A 22755-nucleotide genomic window follows, 5' to 3' on the forward strand; every position below is an offset into this window, starting at 1 on the left:
CAGGTAACACACTGTCCTAAACCACACCCACACACCTGTACTGTCCTAAACCATCTGCACTGTCCTAAACCACACCCACATACCTGTACTGTCCTAAACCACACCCATACACCTGCAGTGTCCTAAACCACACCCACACACCTGCAGTGTCCTAAACCACGCCCACACACCTGCAGTGTCCTCAACCACGCCACACACCTGCAGTGTCCTCAACCACGCCACACACCTGCAGTGTCCTCAACCACGCCACACACCTGCAGTGTCCTAAACCACACCCATACACCTGCAGTGTCCTAAACCACACCCACACACCTGCAGTGTCCTAAACCACGCCCACACACCTGCAGTGTCCTCAACCACGCCACACACCTGCAGTGTCCTCAACCACGCCACACACCTGCAGTGTCCTCAACCACGCCACACACCTGCAGTGTCCTCAACCACGCCCACACACCTGCAGTGTCCTCAACCACGCCCACACACCTGCAGTGTCCTAAACTACGCCCACACACCTGCAGTGTCCTCAACCACACCCACACACCTGCAGTGTTCTAAACCACGCCCACACACCTGCAGTGTCCTCAACCACGCCACACACCTGCAGTGTCCTCAACCACGCCCACACACCTGCAGTGTCCTCAACCACGCCCACACACCTGCAGTGTCCTCAACCACGCCCACACACCTGCAGTGTCCTAAACTACGCCCACACACCTGCAGTGTCCTCAACCACACCCACACACCTGCAGTGTTCTAAACCACGCCCACACACCTGCAGTGTCCTCAACCACGCCACACACCTGCAGTGTCCTCAACCACGCCACACACCTGCAGTGTCCTCAACCACGCCACACACCTGCAGTGTCCTCAACCACGCCCACACACCTGCAGTGTCCTCAACCACGCCCACACACCTGCAGTGTCCTCAACCACGCCCACACACCTGCAGTGTCCTCAACCACGCCCACACACCTGCAGTGTCCTAAACTACGCCCACACACCTGCAGTGTCCTCAACCACGCCACACACCTGCAGTGTCCTAAACGACGCCCACACACCTGCACTGGGTTTCATTTTAAACATGTATGCTTTTTAATAATGGGTGTGTGTGTGTGTGTGTGTTACAGAGGTTCTGGTACCAGCCCTGTGGCCATTCAGAAAGCACAGCAGGTTGCTCAGGGGCTGGACTTGTTGTCTGGGAAAGTAGCGAATGCGGCAGATAAACTGGAGGCCATGACCAACGCCAAACACACACTCGCTAAGAAAGCAGAGGCAGCACAGGTCTCACACACACACACACACACTACAACCTTACAGAAGAGTGTCACACTCAGCAACAACATGAAGATTAGGACACAGATCTCACCTCTGTGTGTGTGTGTACACAGGCCTGGCTAGCTGACCCCGCCTCCGGTCCTGAGGGGGAGGAGCATGTGAAGGCCGTTCTGTCCGAAGCTCAGAACATCGCAGCTCTGTGTGAGGATCCTCGTGAATATGACGACATCCTGCGCAATGTCAACGAGATCGCCGCTCTGACCGGGAAACTCTCCCAGCTCCGCAAAGCGTGTGTATCCCCTGTGTGTGTGTGTGTGTGTGTATGTTTGTGTGTGTGTATGTTTGTGTGTGTGTGTGTGTGTGTGTGTGTGAAATGCTATAATCTTCAGTTCTAATTGTGTGTGTGTGTGTGTGTTTAGGGGTAAAGGTAATACCCCTGAGGCCCGTGCCCTGGCCAAGCAGATCGCCACAGCTCTACAGAACCTGCAGTCTAAGACGAACCGCGCGGTGGCTAACACTCGTCCAGCTAAAGCGGCGGTTCACCTGGAGGGTAAGATGGAGCAGGCGCAGCGCTGGATCGATAACCCCACCCTGGAGGATGGAGGAGTGGGTCAGTACGCCTCTCTACACCTCTCCTTATTTAGTTTTTATCCTGTAAAGTGCACACACTTCATTTTCTGAGTGTTGTGATGTAATAGCAGGTTAATAAACACTTTATTAACACTCTTCTGATCAGCGTGAACACGGCTGTCGTCACTCTCTACAGGTCAGGCCGCCATCCGTGGGCTGGTTGCCGAGGGGCGTCGCCTTGCTAACGTCCTACCTGGCTCTCAGAGGGCGGAGCTTATGGGAAAGTGTGAGCAGGTGGAGCAGCTGATGGGTCAACTGGCTGAACTGAGTGCTCGTGGTCAAGCGGACAGTCCACAAGCACAGGCTCTGGCTCAGCAGCTCCAACATGCACTTAAAGTACACACACATAAACACACACTGAAAGTACATCATTCACATACACACACACACACACACTCACTCAAAATACATCATACACACACACACACACACACTCACTCAAAATACATCATACACACACACACACACACTCACTCAAAGTACATCATACACACACACACACACTCACTCAAAATACATCATACACACACACACACACTCACTCAAAATACATCATACACACACACACACTCACTCAAAATACATCATACACACACACACACTCACTCAAAATACATCATACACACACACACACTCACTCAAAATACATCATACACACACACACACACACTCACTCAAAATACATCATACACACACACACACACTCACTCAAAATACATCATACACACACACACACACACTCACTCAAAATACATCATACACACACACACACACTCACTCAAAATACATCATACACACACACACACACACTCACTCAAAATACATCATACACACACACACACACACTCACTCAAAATACATCATACACACACACACTCACTCAAAATACATCATACACACACACACACACTCACTCAAAATACATCATACACACACACACACTCACTCAAAATACATCATACACACACACACTCACTCAAAATACATCATACACACACACACACTCACTCAAAATACATCATACACACACACACACACTCACTCAAAATACATCATACACACACACACACACTCACTCAAAATACATCATACACACACACACACACACACACTCACTCAAAATACATCATACACACACACACACACACACTCACTCAAAGTACATCATACACACACACACACACTCACTCAAAATACATCATACACACACACACACACACACTCACTCAAAATACATCATACACACACACACACACACACTCACTCAAAGTACATCATACACACACACACACACTCACTCAAAATACATCATACACACACACACACACACACACTCACTCAAAGTACATCATACACACACACACACACTCACTCAAAATACATCATACACACACACACACACTCACTCAAAATACATCATACACACACACACACTCACTCAAAGTACATCATACACACACACACACACTCACTCAAAATACATCATACACACACACACACACACTCACTCAAAATACATCATACACACACACACACACTCACTCAAAATACATCATACACACACACACACTCACTCAAAATACATCATACACACACACACACTCACTCAAAATACATCATACACACACACACACTCACTCAAAATACATCATACACACACACACACTCACTCAAAATACATCATACACACACACACACTCACTCAAAATACATCATACACACACACACACTCACTCAAAATACATCATACACACACACACTCACTCAAAATACATCATACACACACACACACACTCACTCAAAATACATCATACACACACACACACACTCACTCAAAATACATCATACACACACACACACTCACTCAAAGTACATCATACACACACACACACTCACTCAAAGTACATCATACACACACACACACTCACTCAAAGTACATCATACACACACACACACTCACTCAAAGTACATCATACACACACACACACACTCACTCAAAATACATCATACACACACACACTCACTCAAAATACATCATACACACACACACACTCACTCAAAATACATCATACACACACACACACACACACTCACTCAAAGTACATCATACACACACACACACACACACACTCACTCAAAATACATCATACACACACACACACACTCACTCAAAATACATCATACACACACACACACTCACTCAAAATACATCATACACACACACACACACACACTCACTCAAAGTACATCATACACACACACACACTCACTCAAAGTACATCATACACACACTCACTCAAAGTACATCATACACACACACACTCACTCAAAATACATCATACACACACACACTCACTCAAAATACATCATACACACACACACACTCACTCAAAATACATCATACACACACACACACACACTCACTCAAAATACATCATACACACACACACACTCACTCAAAATACATCATACACACACACACACACACTCACTCAAAATACATCATACACACACACACACACTCACTCAAAATACATCATACACACACACACACACTCACTCAAAATACATCATACACACACACACACACACTCACTCAAAATACATCATACACACACACACACACTCACTCAAAATACATCATACACACACACACACACTCACTCAAAATACATCATACACACACACACACACTCACTCAAAGTACATCATACACACACACACACACACACTCACTCAAAATACATCATACACACACACACACACACACTCACTCAAAATACATCATACACACACACACACACACACTCACTCAAAATACATCATACACACACACACACACACACACTCACTCAAAGTACATCATACACACACACACACACACTCACTCAAAATACATCATACACACACACACACACACACTCACTCAAAATACATCATACACACACACACACACACACACTCACTCAAAGTACATCATACACACACACACACACTCACTCAAAATACATCATACACACACACACACACACACTCACTCAAAGTACATCATACACACACACACACACTCACTCAAAATACATCATACACACACACACACACACTCACTCAAAATACATCATACACACACACACACTCACTCAAAATACATCATACACACACACACTCACTCAAAATACATCATACACACACACACACACACTCACTCAAAATACATCATACACACACACACACTCACTCAAAATACATCATACACACACACACACACACTCACTCAAAATACATCATACACACACACACACTCACTCAAAATACATCATACACACACACACACTCACTCAAAATACATCATACACACACACACACACACACTCACTCAAAATACATCATACACACACACACACTCACTCAAAATACATCATACACACACACACTCACTCAAAATACATCATACACACACACACACTCACTCAAAATACATCATACACACACACACACTCACTCAAAATACATCATACACACACACACACTCACTCAAAGTACATCATACACACACACACACACTCACTCAAAATACATCATACACACACTCACTCAAAGTACATCATACACACACACACACACACTCACTCAAAATACATCATACACACACACACACACTCACTCAAAATACATCATACACACACACACACACTCACTCAAAATACATCATACACACACACACACTCACTCAAAATACATCATACACACACACACACACACACTCACTCAAAATACATCATACACACACACACACACACACACTCACTCAAAGTACATCATACACACACACACACACACACTCACTCAAAGTACATCATACACACACACACACTCACTCAAAATACATCATACACACACACACACACACTCACTCAAAATACATCATACACACACACACACACTCACTCAAAATACATCATACACACACACACACACACACACTCAAAATACATCATACACACACACACACACACACACACACACTCACTCAAAGTACATCATACACACACACACACTCACTCAAAATACATCATACACACACACACACACTCACTCAAAATACATCATACACACACACACACACTCACTCAAAATACATCATACACACACACACACACTCACTCAAAGTACAACACACACACACTCGCTGAAAATACAACACACACACACACACACATTTAAAGTACATCACACACACACACACTCAAAGTACATGCTTTTGTGTATTTCAGGATCTTAAAGGTAAAATGCAGGAGGCCATGACACAGGAAGTGTCTGATATCTTCAGCGACACGACCACTCCAATCAAACTGCTGGCTGTAGCTGCTACTGCTCCACCAGGCACTCCTAACAGAGAGGAGGTACACACACACACACACACACACACAGCTGCAGGGTTCAGTAGAGGAATCAGTGAGATGTTCACTTATTTGTGTGTGTGTGTGTGTGTGTGTGTGTTCAGGTGTTTGAGGAGCGAGCTGCAGGGTTCGAGAGCCACGCAGCGAGACTCGGGGCCACAGCGGAGAAGGCCGCCGCAGTGGGAACAGCCAATCGCAGCACAGTGGAGGGAATCCATGCTGCTGTTAAATCTGCCAGAGATCTCACTCCTCAGGTGAGAGTCGGTCATTAACAACGTCGGTCACTAACACCTTGTCATCTTTAGTCCCGAGCTCTGTATCATCATACCCTCCTCCCCCGGGGCTGTAGGTGGTGTCTGCTGCTCGCATCCTGCTGAAGAACCCCGGGAACCAGGCTGCACACGAGCACTTTGAGACCATGAAGAACCAGTGGATCGACAACGTGGAGAAAATGACCAGTAGGTTCAAAACCGTTACATATCACATCTCCTAATGGTCAGGAGGCGTGGCCAGGTTCCACCACTCTGCTTTAAACAGCAGGCTTCAGCTGGGGGCCTGGATTTAGTTCAGAACTTCTCTCTAGTTCTGCTTCTCTCTGCTGCCCCCTGCTGACTCCTGCTTTTTTCTGCTGCCCCCTGCTTATCTATGCTGCTCTTTGCTGCCCTCTGCTTCCCTCTGCTGCCCCCTGCTGCCCCCTTCTGTGCTCTGCTGCCTCCTGCTGCCCCCTGCTGGTGCTTCCTGTACATTCACCATGATAGTCACTGTGTGTTCAATAAATACATACAGGGGGCAATAACTTTATTTATTTATTTATAATTATATCACTTCCTGTTTTCTTTGTTTTAAATGGTCTCTCTCTCTGTCCCTCTCTCTCTGTCTCTCTTTCAGCTCTGGTGGATGAAGCGATAGACACTAAGTCTCTGCTGGACGCCTCAGAGGAGGCCATTAAGCATGACCTGGAGAAGTGTCATGTGGCCATGACCAATCACCAGCCTCAGATGCTGGTTGCCGGGGCGACAAGCATAGCGCGCAGGGCCAACCGCATCGTGCTGGTGGCCAAACGGGAAGTGGAGAACTCTGAGGAGCCCAAGTTCAGAGAAACACTGAGGGAGGCGGCTAACGAGCTCAGTGCTTCTATATCACCCATGGTCATGGGGGCAAAGGGTGTGGCTAATAACATACAGGACCCGAGTAAGACACCGACACACACACACACACATACACACACACACACACACACACACACATATATATATATATATATATATATATATATATATATATATATATATACATATATATATATATATATATATATATATATATATATATATATATACACACATACAGTGAGGGGAAAAAATGATTTGATCCCCTGCTGATTTTGTACGTTTGCCCACTGACAGAAATGATCAGTCTGTAATTTTAATGGTAGGTTTATCTGAACAGTGAGAGACAGAATAACAACAAAAAAATCCAGAAAAACACAAAAAAGTTCTACATTGATTTGTATTTTATTGAGTGAAATAAGTATTTGACCCCTTTGCAAAACATGACTTAGTACTTGGTGCCAAACCCTTGTTGGCAATCACAGACGTCAGACATTTCTTGTAGTTGGCCACCAGGTTTGCACACATCTCACATCTCAAGGAATTTGGGCCCAATCCTCTTTGCATCCACGACCCATTTTCAATGCCCTGGCTGAGGGAAGGAGGTTCTCACTCAAGATTTGATGGTCCATGGCTCCGCCCATCGTCCCTTTGATGTGGTGCGGTTGTCTTGTCCCCTTAGCAGAAAATCTCCCCCAAAGCATAATGTTTCCACCTCCATGTTTGACGGTGGGGATGGTCTTCTTGGGGTCATAGGCAGCATTCCTCCTCCTCCAAACACAGCGAGTTGAGTTGATGCCAAAGAGCTGGATTTTGGTCTCATTTGACCACAACACTTTCACCCAGTTCTCCTCTGAATCATTCAGATGTTCACTGGTAAACTTCAGATGGTCCTGTACATGTGCTTTCTTTAGCAGGGGGACGTTGTGGGCGCTACTGGATTTCAGTCTTTCACGGCGTAGTGTGTTACCAATTGTTTTCTTGGTGACTGTGGTCCCAGCTGCCTTGAGATCATTGACAAAATCCTCCAGTGTAATTCTGGGCTGATTCCTCACCGTTCTCATGATCATTGAAACTCCATGAGGTGAGATCTTGCATGGAGCCCCAGACCGAGGAAGATTGACAGTCCTTTTGTGTTTCTTCCATTTGGGAATAATCGCACCAACTGTTGTCACCTTCTCACCAAGCTGCTTGGCGATGGTCTTGTAGCTCATTCCAGCCTTGTGTAGGTCTACAATCTTGTCCCTGACATCCATGGACAGCTCTTTGGTCTTGACCATGATGGAGAGTTTAGAATCTGATTGATTGCTTCCTTCTGTGGACAGGTGTCTTTCATACAGTTAAGGAGCTGAGATTAAGATCACTCCCCGAGAGTGCTCCTACTGTAATCTCAGCTCCTTACCTGTATAAAAGACACCTGGGAGCCAGAAATCTTTCTGATTGATAGGGGATCAAATACTTATTTCACTCATTAAAATGCAAATCAATGTAGAACTTTTCTGAAATGTGTTTTTCTGGATTTTTTTGTTGTTATTCTGTCTCTCACTGTTCAGATAAACCTACCATTAAAATTACAGACTGATCATTTCTGTGTCAGTGGGCAAACGTACAAAATCAGCAGGGGATCAAATCATTTTTTCCCTCACTGTATGTGTATATATATATATATATATATATATATATATATATATATATATATATACACACACATACATACAAATACATTCAAGGTTAGCAGACGGTAGGCTATACAATGAAATTAAAACTCCCCCCCCTCCCCCCCTCCAGCCCTACAGAAAGGCTTTATGGACTCAGGTTACAGGATTTTAGCTTCAGTAGCTAAAGTTCGTGAAGCATTCCAGCCTCAGGAGCCTGATTTTCCTCCTCCTCCTCCTCCAGACCTCCAGCAGCTCAGTGTGAGTTGCAGGAATCGGACATGTCTGATCTCTGACCGAGTAATAAATGTGTTAATCAGTGGAATAGAACTGTGTGATGTAACTTTGTGGTTGTTTTTTGTTAGATTAACGATGAGGGTGCCCCCCCAAAGCCACCCCTGCCTGAGGGTGAAGTCCCGCCCCCACGGCCACCACCCCCTGAGGAGAAAGACGAGGAGTTTCCTGAGCAGAGAGCCGGAGAGATGGTCAGCGAACCCATGATGGTGGCTGCAAGACAGCTTCACGATGAGGCTCGCAAGTGGTCCAGCAAGGTGTGTGTGTGTGAGAAAGAGAGACAGAAAGGGGGAAAGAGAGAGACAGACAGAGAACGAAAGAGAGGGCGAGAGAGAGAGAGACAGACAGACAGGCACAGATATATATATATATATATATATATATATATATATATATATATATATATATATATATATATATATATATATATATATATATATATATATATATATATATATATGAGAGAGAGACAGACAGACAGACAGATACACAGAGAGAGAAAGAGAGAAAGAGAGATATACAGTGAGGGAAAAAATGATTTGATCCCCTGCTGATTTTGTACGTTTGCCCACTGACAGAAATGATCAGTCTGTAATTTTAATGGTAGGTTTATCTGAACAGTGAGAGACAGAATAACAACAAAAAAATCCAGAAAAACACAAAAAAGTTCTACATTGATTTGTATTTTATTGAGTGAAATAAGTATTTGACCCCTTTGCAAAACATGACTTAGTACTTGGTGCCAAACCCTTGTTGGCAATCACAGACGTCAGACATTTCTTGTAGTTGGCCACCAGGTTTGCACACATCTCACATCTCAAGGAATTTGGGCCCACTCCTCTTTGCAGATCCTCTCCAAGTCATTAAGGTTTTGTGGCTGACCCTTCAGCTCCCTCCACAGATTTTCTATGGGATTAAGGTCTGGACACTGGCTAGGCCACTCCAGGACCTTAATGTGCTTCTTTTTGAACCACTCCTTTGTTGCCTTGGCCGTGTGTTTTGGGTCATTGTCAGGCTGGAATACTCATCCACGACCCATTTTCAATGCCCTGGCTGAGGGAAGGAGGTTCTCACTCAAGATTTGACGGTCCATGGCTCCGTCCATCGTCCCTTTGATGCGGTGCGGTTGTCTTGTCCCCTTAGCAGAAAATCTCCCCCAAAGCATAATGTTTCCACCTCCATGTTTGACGGTGGGGATGGTCTTCTTGGGGTCATAGGCAGCATTCCTCCTCCTCCAAACACGGCGAGTTGAGTTGATGCCAAAGAGCTGGATTTTGGTCTCATTTGACCACAACACTTTCACCCAGTTCTCCTCTGAATCATTCAGATGTTCACTGGCAAACTTCAGATGGTCCTGTACATGTGCTTTCTTTAGCAGGGGGACGTTGTGGGCGCTACTGGATTTCAGTCTTTCACGGTGTAGTGTGTTACCAATTGTTTTCTTCTTAAAAGACACCTGGGAGCCAGAAATCTTTCTGATTGATAGGGGATCAAATACTTATTTCACTCAATAAAATACAAATCAATGTAGAACTTTTCTGAAATGTGTTTTTCTGGATTTTTTGTTGTTATTCTGTCTCTCACTGTTCAGATAAACCTACCATTAAAATTACAGACTGATCATTTCTGTCAGTGGGCAAACGTACAAAATCAGCAGGGGATCAAATCATTTTTTCCCTCACTGTATATATATATATATAGAGAGAGAGAGAGAGAAACAGACAGACACAGAGAGAGAAAGAGAGAGAGAGAGAGTGTCTAGTATAAACTGAAGATTAGTATAAAAGATAAAAGTAAGCCACTGAGATCTTTTTTTATATTGTGTGTGTGCAGGGTAATGACATCATCGGTGCGGCGAAGCGTATGGCTCTGCTGATGGCGGAAATGTCTCGGTTGGTACGAGGAGGAAGTGGGAACAAGCGCGCTCTCATCCAGTGTGCTAAAGACATCGCCAAGGCTTCAGACGAGGTGACCAGACTGGCCAAGGAGGTGGCTAAGCAGTGTACAGATAAACGCATCCGAACCAACCTGCTGCAGGTATACACACACACATACACATACACACACACACACACACACACACACACACGCACATACACATACACATACACACACACACACACACACACAGACACATACACACACACACACACACACACATACGCACTGACACACCTGCGGCACACACACCTTACTTTACAGCATCATGCCCCCACCTGCGCATAGTAATACGCCACATACCACACTGCGTGCATACACACACTGTCTCTGCTTACCTGTCCACACACATCTGCCATGTATGTGTGGGTGCTACCCTGTGTTGTGCCGCACCTCCTGTTGTTACGCGCCCACACACTCTCATGCATGCATGCGAATCACACTCACAATGCCTGTATGCATGAATTCACACCACCTGTGTGCATACGCACCTGCCACACACCTGCACCTGCGGATATATATGCGCGCCCAGTCACCACACTTATCATGGTGGCCTGCATGCCTATACACGCATGAGCCTGCCACATCTGCCACGCAGCGCTGCATAGCATGGAGGCCTACCTGCATCACATGCCACCATCCTGCGTGTGCCTAGACGCATGTATATGCAACCCATCATACCACCTTTGTATAGGTCTACTGCATGACACACGCAAGGTCGTACCCACCACCTGTATAACACACACACCCACCATCGTTTTGTCTATGCATGACATGTTGTGGGACCACTATGCCTGTGCATGGTGAATACCCAACGTGGCGGCACCTGCATACACACACATGGCGTAGCACATGTGTGGATCTTTACGCTTATATGTGTTGTGCATCATAATGTGCCACGTTACAAATCTCTTTACTGCCTCAATGTGTGCGTACCTCCTCCTGTGTGTGACTGCACACAGGCCTTACACGCATGCCTGCCTGGTGCACGTGCGTGCGCACCTGCGTGGTGCCTGCATACTGCGTACACACGCGCGCATCCTGCGTGGCGTACCTGCACGCCACACATCGCCCAGCATGTCGGTGCCTGTTTGCGCCAAGATACGCTGCGGACACCTGCGTGCGCGGCGCGTGCGTCACGACGCGCACACGACTGGCGATGTGCATTGGGCCGCGCAAGCATGCCACTGGCGACGCCAGCGTTAGGCCTGCCTGCCAAAGCACTGCGTGGATAATACCTGCCTGCGCCTGCATAGCACGTGCACCACACCCTATTAATGGCGTCGTTGCATCCTTGTGGCGATGTGTGTGCTGGCCTACACATGCGCTCGTGTGTGCACACACCGCACGCTCGTGCGCCCACACTCAGTGCACGTATGTGTGTTCCACCTGTTGTCGTGATGCCACACCGCTCATGTGACGCCTGCGTGCCTTGCGCTCAGTGGTGATGTGCCAATCGACGTTGATGCGCGCTGTTACAGTGCGTGCGACCATGACGCATCCGCCTGTTGGTGACGTGGCGCATCGCGTCGACGTCAGAACACACCGTGCCTGCATAACCCGTCAGGACGCCACATGGCAAGGTGCCGCGTGCGCACCGCACATCATGCATTGGCGACGCACTGCATGGCGCACTGCGACGCCAACGTGCATGACGCGCGCGCAATGCGCGTGGCATTACACATGGCGTGCGACACCCGCAATGCCACGTACACGCATGGCATACTGCGCACCTGCATGTGCTACCTGTGTGCATGTGTGTGGTCACCCACTGTCTACCTGCATCAGCCTGTCACGCACGCACACACTGCACGCATGAGCAATACACCATCTACGCACCTGCATGGCTCTGTCCTCATAACACACGCCACCTGCAGCACCTATAACGTGTGTGTGTTTGACCACACACTGTGTGTTGTCATGTTTGTATGCACCTGTGTTCTTGCCTACCACACGCTGTCTGTATACTCACACACACTGACCCTTTTTAGTCTACATATGCTGCATAACGTGTATTATACACTGTAGTGATCATACCACACAATCTTCTACTGTTGTCTGGTACGCCAGCACATGTCATGAAGCCACCTGTACAATCTACCTGATACCTGTCTACACAATCTGCCTGCACTCGTGACCACCTCTTAGTGGTGATGACATAAATGTATACGACACATACTGTACACCTGCGTACGTCTATTTATGTGTCTACCATACTAATGTGTCTACCTGTGCATGTGACACCTACTTGTGACGCACCTGTACAAATACACACATATATTGCGCTACATACGCTCTTTGCCTGCACGATAGTATATACACACATGGATACACGCATGTATGTATTGCACTGTCTCTGTTGCAAGCATAAAGACCATATTACCACACCACCTGTATTGTGATATAAACCCTGTCTACTACAGCTACAAATACTTGCACACAATACACCTGTACACCACCACGATAAATTGCTTACACTACCTGCATGCATGTGCACACATACACTGTGTACCTACAATGTCGCACACATACAATCTTGCACATACACACACACGTCTACACTACTGATGTGACCGCCACATCTACCACTCATGCATAATTTGCATGACCTGTCTACCTATGACGTGTATGCACATACACACGCAACAATCTTCTACCTGCACATGCCTGTCTGTGATGTGTCTACATATAAATGCGTGCGCCACACATCTACCTGCATAATGCCTACAGTGCTACCTGTGCACCCTAGATGCAGATGTCTGCACACGCTGCACCCACATATGTACCATGCGTGTGAGCCTGCACTACCTGCTGTTGTTTGCAATTAACCACTTGACCTTGAGTTAGGCACACCTGCGTGCCATACACACGCACAGCTCGTGCTTTGCACGCTCGGTGCCTGCTTACGGCCTCACGCATGTGTGCCACACCACACATCTGTTTTCAGCGCGCCGTGCGCCGCGCAGCATCTGTGTGTGACGCACCGCGACACCTGTCAGGCCACACGCACGCATGGGCCTGGCACGCATGGACGCCCTGTCTGCCACCCATAGACTGCAATGCGCATTACGCACTGGCGTGGCCTGCCATAGCATGAGTGCCACGTGCACACGCATCTGGTAGCGTGCACCTGCGTGCGTGGCCACATCATACCACAATATCCACATGCATGCGTGTTTACCTGTGCGCCTGTGCACACCCACGTAATGATTTACCTGTACTGCGCACGGAACCTGCGTCTGCCTGCACACACGCCATAAGCATGGTCACATGCCTGCGTGGTACACGTCTGCCTGCCTGCAACGTATCGTACACCTATGCGCACTGCATCTGTAATATATGTATATGACATACACGTGTGTTTGCCACCTGTGATGTTACCTGTTATACACACGATGCCTGCATAAACCACATCTACCTACGCAAGCACTCTGTCTGTGCCACCACATGCACCCATGCATGCATTATTTGACCACACGCACTGGTGACACGTCTTGTACATCTCTACCATGCACATGTTGCACCTCACATGTATCAGACGCCCTTACCCACCTGCAGTGTGTAGCACACAATACACACTTCACACCTGCACCGCACATACCTGTGTGTACCTGCACACACACATGGCCTCACCTGCTTGTACCTACCTGTGTGTACCTGCCTGTACCTGTGTCTACCTGTACCTGCACCATGTCTCTGTTGTCACACACTCTTGTTGTATACACAGTCTTACCCTGTCTACCACTATGTACACACATGACCTACCTGTATTGACCACACGCATATATGCTGATACACACCTCTACTGCTGTATGAACCTACTGCCACTACCTGTGACGATAAGCCTACATCTACCTACACACATGCCTGTCTACCTCAGCCTACCACATCGCCGCATCTTCTTTTGCAATCTACCTACTTGTATGAGTATCTACCTGTCTACCTGCATGTGTTGTGTACACATACATCTCTACAATCAAGCAACTACCACGTCTTGTACACCTACATGCATATACCACATGCTGCTCATGCACATACCCACACCTGTGCATGTTATAATATTACACACATCACTACACACCTTTTTGTACACATACATGCTGCAACCACACACATGCACACACACATGCAAGCACACACATGCTGCACACAATACGCTGTATGTATGCACACATACACACACAACATGGCGCACACATGTATCTTGTGCACTGCGATATAACACACACATACACACACGCGCATGCAAGCACACACATACACACACACGCGCACACACATGCATGCGTGCACACATACGCACGCACACATTCACACACACTCTCACACACACATACACGCACACACAAATACACGCACACGTGTGCACACACACAAATACACACACGCGCACACACACACACACATACACACTGCAGCTTAAGTTACCTAACTCTGTGTAAACATAAAGTTCAAGTGTTATTGATCTCTCTCTGTCTCTGTCTGTGTGTGTGTGTGTGTGTGTGTGTGTGTGTGTGTGTGTGTGTGTAGGTGTGTGAGCGTATCCCCACCATCAGCACTCAGCTGAAGATTCTCTCCACAGTGAAGGCCACCATGTTGGGACGTACCAACATCAGTGAGGAGGAGTCTGAGCAGGTCAGCTTTACTCATGTTAACTATAAAAACACACACACACACAGACACACACACACACTCTAAGCTCTCAACCTATTTCCTGTTGAAGGCAGTAGTCAGAGTGACGGAGCTTATAACGGTTCAGATGATTTCAGCCAATAGCATTTGAGATACAGCTAAACTCCGCCCACTCCCAACATGACCCTGCTCCAGGTACAGGTATCATGGCTGACCCTGCACTCTGACCCCAACCCCCCCTGCTCCAGGTACAGGTATCATGGCTGACCCTGCACTCTGACCCCGACCCTCCAAGGATAGGATATATGAAGAAAGAATTTCACTGTGCAGTAATGTATATATGACAAATAAAGACTACTTCTTTATCGTTTCATCTGTCAGCCCGTGACAGCAAGGAACTAGTGTCTATAATGACCTCAGAAACTACACTGACCTAATAGTTCCTCATGGGTCATTGATTTCTGTTGTAGAAAGGACATTAATCAGTTACAGTTACATTATTTACTCTTTAGTGTCACCCAAATGAGGATGGGTTCCCTTCTGAGCCTGGTTCCTCTCAAGGTTTCTTCCTCAGACCATCCCAGGGAGTTTTTTCTTGCCACCGTCGCCACAGGCTTCTCATTAGAGATAAAATAAAATAGTTTAATAATTTAATTTAATAATTTATTTTTATTTCTAGTTATTTAGTTATATATTTTCCCCTCTCATTTCTCTGTTTCTTTTTTGTAAAGCTCCTTTGAGACAATGTCTATTGTAAAAGGCGCTATACAAAATAAATTGAATTGAATTGAATACTTTGTTAACTTAAGCTCCACCCACTTCCTCATGAATAAACTCCAAACATGGAGAAGTGAGGTGTGTGAGGGATCGTATTTACTGTAGGGTAAGACACACCCCCAGGGGTGTGTGTGTGTGTGTGTTTGCACATGGTGTGTGTGTGTGTATATGTCTGTGATGGAACTAAACTTTGTGTGTATGTATGTGTGTGATGGATCTAAACTCTGTGTGTGTGTGATGGATCTAAACTCTGTGTGTGTGTGATGGATCTAAACTCTGTGTGTGTGTGATGGATCTAAACTCTGTGTGTGTGTGTGTGATGGATCTAAACTCTGTGTGTGTGTGATGGATCTAAACTCTGTGTGTGTGTGATGGATCTAAACTCTGTGTGTGTGTGTCTGTGATGGATCTAAACTCTGTGTGTGTGTGTGATGGATCTAAACTCTGTGTGTGTGTGTGATGGATCTAAACTGTGTGTGTGTGTGATGGATCTAAACTGTGTGTGTGTGTGATGGATCTAAACTCTGTGTGTGTGTTTGATGGATCTAAACTGTGTGTGTGTGTGATGGATCTAAACTCTGTGTGTGTGTGTGATGGATCTAAACTCTGTGTGTGTGTGTGATGGATCTAAACTCTGTGTGTGTGTGTGATGGATCTAAACTCTGTGTGTGTGTGTGATGGATCTAAACTCTGTGTGTGTGATGGATCTAAACTCTGTGTGTGTGTGTGATGGATCTAAACTCTGTGTGTGTGTGTGATGGATCTAAACTTTGTGTGTGTGTGTGATGGATCTAAACTTTGTGTGTGTGTGTGTGATGGATCTAAATTCTGTGTGTGTGTGTGTGTGTGATGGATCTAAACTGTGTGTGTGTGTGATGGATCTAAACTTTGTGTGTGTGTGTGATGGATCTAAACTCTGTGTGTGTGTTTGATGGATCTAAATTCTGTGTGTGTGTGTGTGTGTGTGATGGATCTAAACTCTGTGTGTGTGTGTGATGGATCTAAACTTTGTGTGTGTGTGTGATGGATCTAAATTCTGTGTGTGTGTGTGTGTGTGTGATGGATCTAAACTCTGTGTGTGTGTGTGATGGATCTAAACTCTGTGTGTGTGTGTGTGTGTGATGGATCTAAACTTTGTGTGTGTGTGTGATGGATCTAAACTGTGTGTGTGTGTGATGGATCTAAACTCTGTGTGTGTGTGATGGATCTAAACTCTGTGTGTGTGTGATGGATCTAAACTCTGTGTGTGTGTGATGGATCTAAACTCTGTGTGTGTGTGATGGATCTAAACTCTGTGTGTGTGTGATGGATCTAAACTCTGTGTGTGTGTGTGTGATGGATCTAAACTCTGTGTGTGTGTGATGGATCTAAACTCTGTGTGTGTGTGATGGATCTAAACTCTGTGTGTGTGTGTCTGTGATGGATCTAAACTCTGTGTGTGTGTGTGATGGATCTAAACTCTGTGTGTGTGTGTGATGGATCTAAACTGTGTGTGTGTGTGATGGATCTAAACTCTGTGTGTGTGTTTGATGGATCTAAACTGTGTGTGTGTGTGATGGATCTAAACTCTGTGTGTGTGTGTGATGGATCTAAACTCTGTGTGTGTGTGTGATGGATCTAAACTCTGTGTGTGTGTGTGATGGATCTAAACTCTGTGTGTGTGATGGATCTAAACTCTGTGTGTGTGTGTGATGGATCTAAACTCTGTGTGTGTGTGTGATGGATCTAAACTTTGTGTGTGTGTGTGATGGATCTAAACTTTGTGTGTGTGTGTGTGATGGATCTAAATTCTGTGTGTGTGTGTGTGTGTGATGGATCTAAACTGTGTGTGTGTGTGATGGATCTAAACTTTGTGTGTGTGTGTGATGGATCTAAACTTTGTGTGTGTGTGTGATGGATCTAAATTCTGTGTGTGTGTGTGTGTGTGTGATGGATCTAAACTCTGTGTGTGTGTGTGATGGATCTAAACTCTGTGTGTGTGTGTGTGTGTGATGGATCTAAACTTTGTGTGTGTGTGTGATGGATCTAAACTGTGTGTGTGTGTGTGATGGATCTAAACTCTGTGTGTGTGTGTGATGGATCTAAACTCTGTGTGTGTGTGTGATGGATCTAAACTGTGTGTGTGTGTGATGGATCTAAACTCTGTGTGTGTGTGTGATGGATCTAAACTGTGTGTGTGTGTGATGGATCTAAATTCTGTGTGTGTGTGTGATGGATCTAAACTCTGTGTGTGTGTGTGATGGATCTAAACTCTGTGTGTGTGTGTGATGGATCTAAACTCTGTGTGTGTGATGGATCTAAACTCTGTGTGTGTGTGTGATGGATCTAAACTCTGTGTGTGTGTGTGATGGATCTAAACTTTGTGTGTGTGTGTGATGGATCTAAACTTTGTGTGTGTGTGTGTGATGGATCTAAATTCTGTGTGTGTGTGTGTGATGGATCTAAACTGTGTGTGTGTGTGATGGATCTAAACTTTGTGTGTGTGTGTGATGGATCTAAACTGTGTGTGTGTGTGATGGATCTAAACTTTGTGTGTGTGTGTGATGGATCTAAACTTTGTGTGTGTGTGTGATGGATCTAAACTTTGTGTGTGTGTGTGATGGATCTAAATTCTGTGTGTGTGTGTGTGTGTGTGATGGATCTAAACTCTGTGTGTGTGTGTGATGGATCTAAACTCTGTGTGTGTGTGTGTGATGGATCTAAACTTTGTGTGTGTGTGTGATGGATCTAAACTGTGTGTGTGTGTGTGTGATGGATCTAAACTCTGTGTGTGTGTGTGATGGATCTAAACTCTGTGTGTGTGTGATGGATCTAAACTTTGTGTGTGTGTGTGATGGATCTAAACTGTGTGTGTGTGTGTGATGGATCTAAACTCTGTGTGTGTGTGTGATGGATCTAAACTTTGTGTGTGTGTGTGATGGATCTAAACTGTGTGTGTGTGTGTGATGGATCTAAACTCTGTGTGTGTGTGTGATGGATCTAAACTGTGTGTGTGTGTGTGATGGATCTAAACTCTGTGTGTGTGTGTGATGGATCTAAACTCTGTGTGTGTGTGATGGATCTAAATTCTGTGTGTGTGTGTGTGTGTGTGTGTGATGGATCTAAACTCTGTGTGTGTGTGTGATGGATCTAAACTGTGTGTGTGTGTGTGATGGATCTAAACTTTGTGTGTGTGTGTGATGGATCTAAATTCTGTGTGTGTGTGTGTGTGTGTGTGTGTGTGTGTGATGGATCTAAACTCTGTGTGTGTGTGTGTGATGGATCTAAACTCTGTGTGTGTGTGTGTGATGGATCTAAACTCTGTGTGTGTGTGTGTGATGGATCTAAACTGTGTGTGTGTGTGATGGATCTAAACTCTGTGTGTGTGTGTGTGTGTGTGTGTGTGTGTGTGTGTGTGTGATGGATCTAAACTTTGTGTGTGTGTGTGATGGATCTAAATTCTGTGTGTGTGTGTGTGTGTGTGTGTGATGGATCTAAACTCTGTGTGTGTGTGTGTGATGGATCTAAACTCTGTGTGTGTGTGATGGATCTAAACTCTGTGTGTGTGTGTGTGATGGATCTAAACTCTGTGTGTGTGTGATGGATCTAAACTCTGTGTGTGTGTGATGGATCTAAATTCTGTGTGTGTGTGTGTGATGGATCTAAACTCTGTGTGTGTGTGTGATGGATCTAAACTCTGTGTGTGTGTGATGGATCTAAATTCTGTGTGTGTGTGTGTGATGGATCTAAACTCTGTGTGTGTGTGATGGATCTAAACTCTGTGTGTGTGTGTGATGGATCTAAACTCTGTGTGTGTGTGTGATGGATCTAAACTCTGTGTGTGTGTGATGGATCTAAACTCTGTGTGTGTGTGTGTGTGATGGATCTAAACTCTGTGTGTGTGTGTGTGTGATGGATCTAAACTCTGTGTGTGTGTGTGATGGATCTAAACTCTGTGTGTGTGTGTGATGGATCTAAACTTTGTGTGTGTGTGTGATGGATCTAAATTCTGTGTGTGTGTGTGTGTGTGTGTGTGTGATGGATCTAAACTTTGTGTGTGTGTGATGGATCTAAATTGTGTGTGTGTGTGTGTGATGGATCTAAACTTTGTGTGTGTGTGTGTGTGTGATGGATCTAAACTCTGTGTGTGTGTGATGGATCTAAACTCTGTGTGTGTGTGTGATGGATCTAAACTCTGTGTGTGTGTGTGATGGATCTAAATTCTGTGTGTGTGTGTGTGATGGATCTAAACTTTGTGTGTGTGTGATGGATCTAAATTCTGTGTGTGTGTGTGTGATGGATCTAAACTCTCTGTGTGTGTGTGTGTGTGTGATGGATCTAAACTCTGTGTGTGTGATGGATCTAAATTCTGTGTGTGTGTGTGTGTGTGTAGGCGACAGAGATGTTGGTCCATAATGCTCAGAATCTGATGCAGTCGGTGAAGGAGACGGTCCGCGAGGCCGAGGCTGCGTCCATCAAGATCCGCACGGACGCCGGCTTCACGCTACGCTGGGTCCGCAAGACCCCCTGGTACCAGTGAGGAGGGGGAAACACACACACACACACACACTCAGCCCCCCTCAGGTCCACCCCCCCATGAGCGATGCTTCCTCTTCCTTTTCTATCATCTGTAATAAACGTGTCTTTTTCTCGGTGAGATCTCGACTGAATGTTTTTATATTTAAATCTTTTCCTGTTTTTCTCCTCTGTGTTACGGAGCTGTCAGGACACCCAACTGATCATGTTTATGTTTTTGTTTATGATATTCTCTCAGTATTGAATTTTTTATGCACTACATTTATTCACAGCTTTTATTCTCTCTCTCTCTCTCTCTCTCTCTCTATCTCTTTTTCTTTCTTTCTTTTTTTTTTTTTTTTACTTTTTTAAAGTATTTTATTCCAAATTAAAATCATTTCAAAGATAAAAAACTCATTTTGAAGATTCCAAGGGGAAAAAACATCCGTTATATTTTTATTTTCCGACCGCTGTGCGAATCTCATTCATTTTTGTTTTTTCATTTCTGTTTACATTTGTTTCTGGCCCTGATCTTAGCTCCACCCCCTGCTGGAATGAGGCTGCTTGGCTCCGCCCACATTTCCTTAAATCATTACAGTCTCTGTAGTTTTAAACGGGGTTTTAAGAAATTCTTGTTGTTGTTTTTTTGTTTTTTTTTTTTACTTGTGATGCTGTAGGATGATTAATATACTACAGAATTTTTTTTTTTAAAAAAGCACACAATATTCTAAAAATCTGAATAGAAATTTACATTTTTGTAATTAAAATAACTTCGTGTCCCAAAATGCATACTACTCATTTACTGTAATTATGGTAAGTGTGTGTGTGTGTGTGTGTGTGTGTAGTTCTGATACTGTTCAGTGGGTCAGTACATGTTATTTGGGACACAGCCCCTTTTCTTTATTAGCTAAATAATTAAAAGTATTAAATATATTTCTGATCGAAAACCTTCACAAAATGCCATTTTCTGAGTTTTATTTAGATACAGTTTTTAAATTCCTTAAAATTCTGTTCTTTTTTTAAACTAAACTCCAATGAGCCTCTGGTGCTTTAATAGTGTATTTAACACACACACACACACACACTGAGCTGAACACACTAATGAACACACACTCACATGTATGAGTGTTTATAAAGAGTCTATGCATTTATTCTGTATGTTGATGATGATGATGATGATGAGTGTGAATGTAAATAAGATGTGTGTGATGTACCGCTCGCTCACGTGCCTTATATTAAACCAACACACCAACTTCTCTCTGTGTCTGTGTGTGTGTGTCTGAATTCAGCACCATGATGGTAAAGAAGGGAGGAATAAAAAAGGGAGGGATGAAGGGATGAGTAAAGACAGGAGTAAAGAAGGGAGGAGTAAAGAAAAGATGAGTAAAGAAGGGAGGAGTAAAGAAAAGATGAGTAAAGAAGAAAGAGAATAAAGAAGGGAGATGATAAAGGAGGAGAGTTGGAGATGAACAGATGAGAGAGAGGAGTGATGAATGAGGACATCACCCAGCAGGAGAGGAAAATCCTGAGCCTGCATCTGACATCATTAAA

At 44.9% G+C, this 22755-nt stretch overlaps 1 protein-coding gene across 1 annotated transcript in view; it reads left to right on the forward strand.

Moving 5' to 3' along the window:
• The window catches only part of vclb (vinculin b), a 49116-nt gene extending 26656 nt beyond the window's left edge, over nucleotides 1–22460 (forward strand). Inside the window, exons 8-21 of the mRNA XM_058406731.1 lie at nucleotides 1–3; nucleotides 1128–1281; nucleotides 1389–1564; nucleotides 1695–1885; nucleotides 2042–2241; nucleotides 6180–6308; nucleotides 6410–6559; nucleotides 6655–6763; nucleotides 7194–7496; nucleotides 9203–9330; nucleotides 9435–9620; nucleotides 11197–11400; nucleotides 15832–15936; nucleotides 21083–22460. The exon at nucleotides 1–3 is cut by the window's left edge and continues 145 nt beyond it. Coding sequence (XP_058262714.1) covers nucleotides 1–3; nucleotides 1128–1281; nucleotides 1389–1564; nucleotides 1695–1885; nucleotides 2042–2241; nucleotides 6180–6308; nucleotides 6410–6559; nucleotides 6655–6763; nucleotides 7194–7496; nucleotides 9203–9330; nucleotides 9435–9620; nucleotides 11197–11400; nucleotides 15832–15936; nucleotides 21083–21229 — 2185 coding nt within the window. The 3' untranslated portion in view covers nucleotides 21230–22460. The remainder of the gene's footprint in view (nucleotides 4–1127; nucleotides 1282–1388; nucleotides 1565–1694; nucleotides 1886–2041; nucleotides 2242–6179; nucleotides 6309–6409; nucleotides 6560–6654; nucleotides 6764–7193; nucleotides 7497–9202; nucleotides 9331–9434; nucleotides 9621–11196; nucleotides 11401–15831; nucleotides 15937–21082) is intronic.
• The last annotated feature ends 295 nt before the right edge of the window (nucleotides 22461–22755 follow it).

Source organism: Hemibagrus wyckioides, linkage group LG13 (assembly GCF_019097595.1).
Source record: "Hemibagrus wyckioides isolate EC202008001 linkage group LG13, SWU_Hwy_1.0, whole genome shotgun sequence".
Taxonomy (NCBI): Eukaryota; Metazoa; Chordata; class Actinopteri; order Siluriformes; family Bagridae; genus Hemibagrus; species Hemibagrus wyckioides.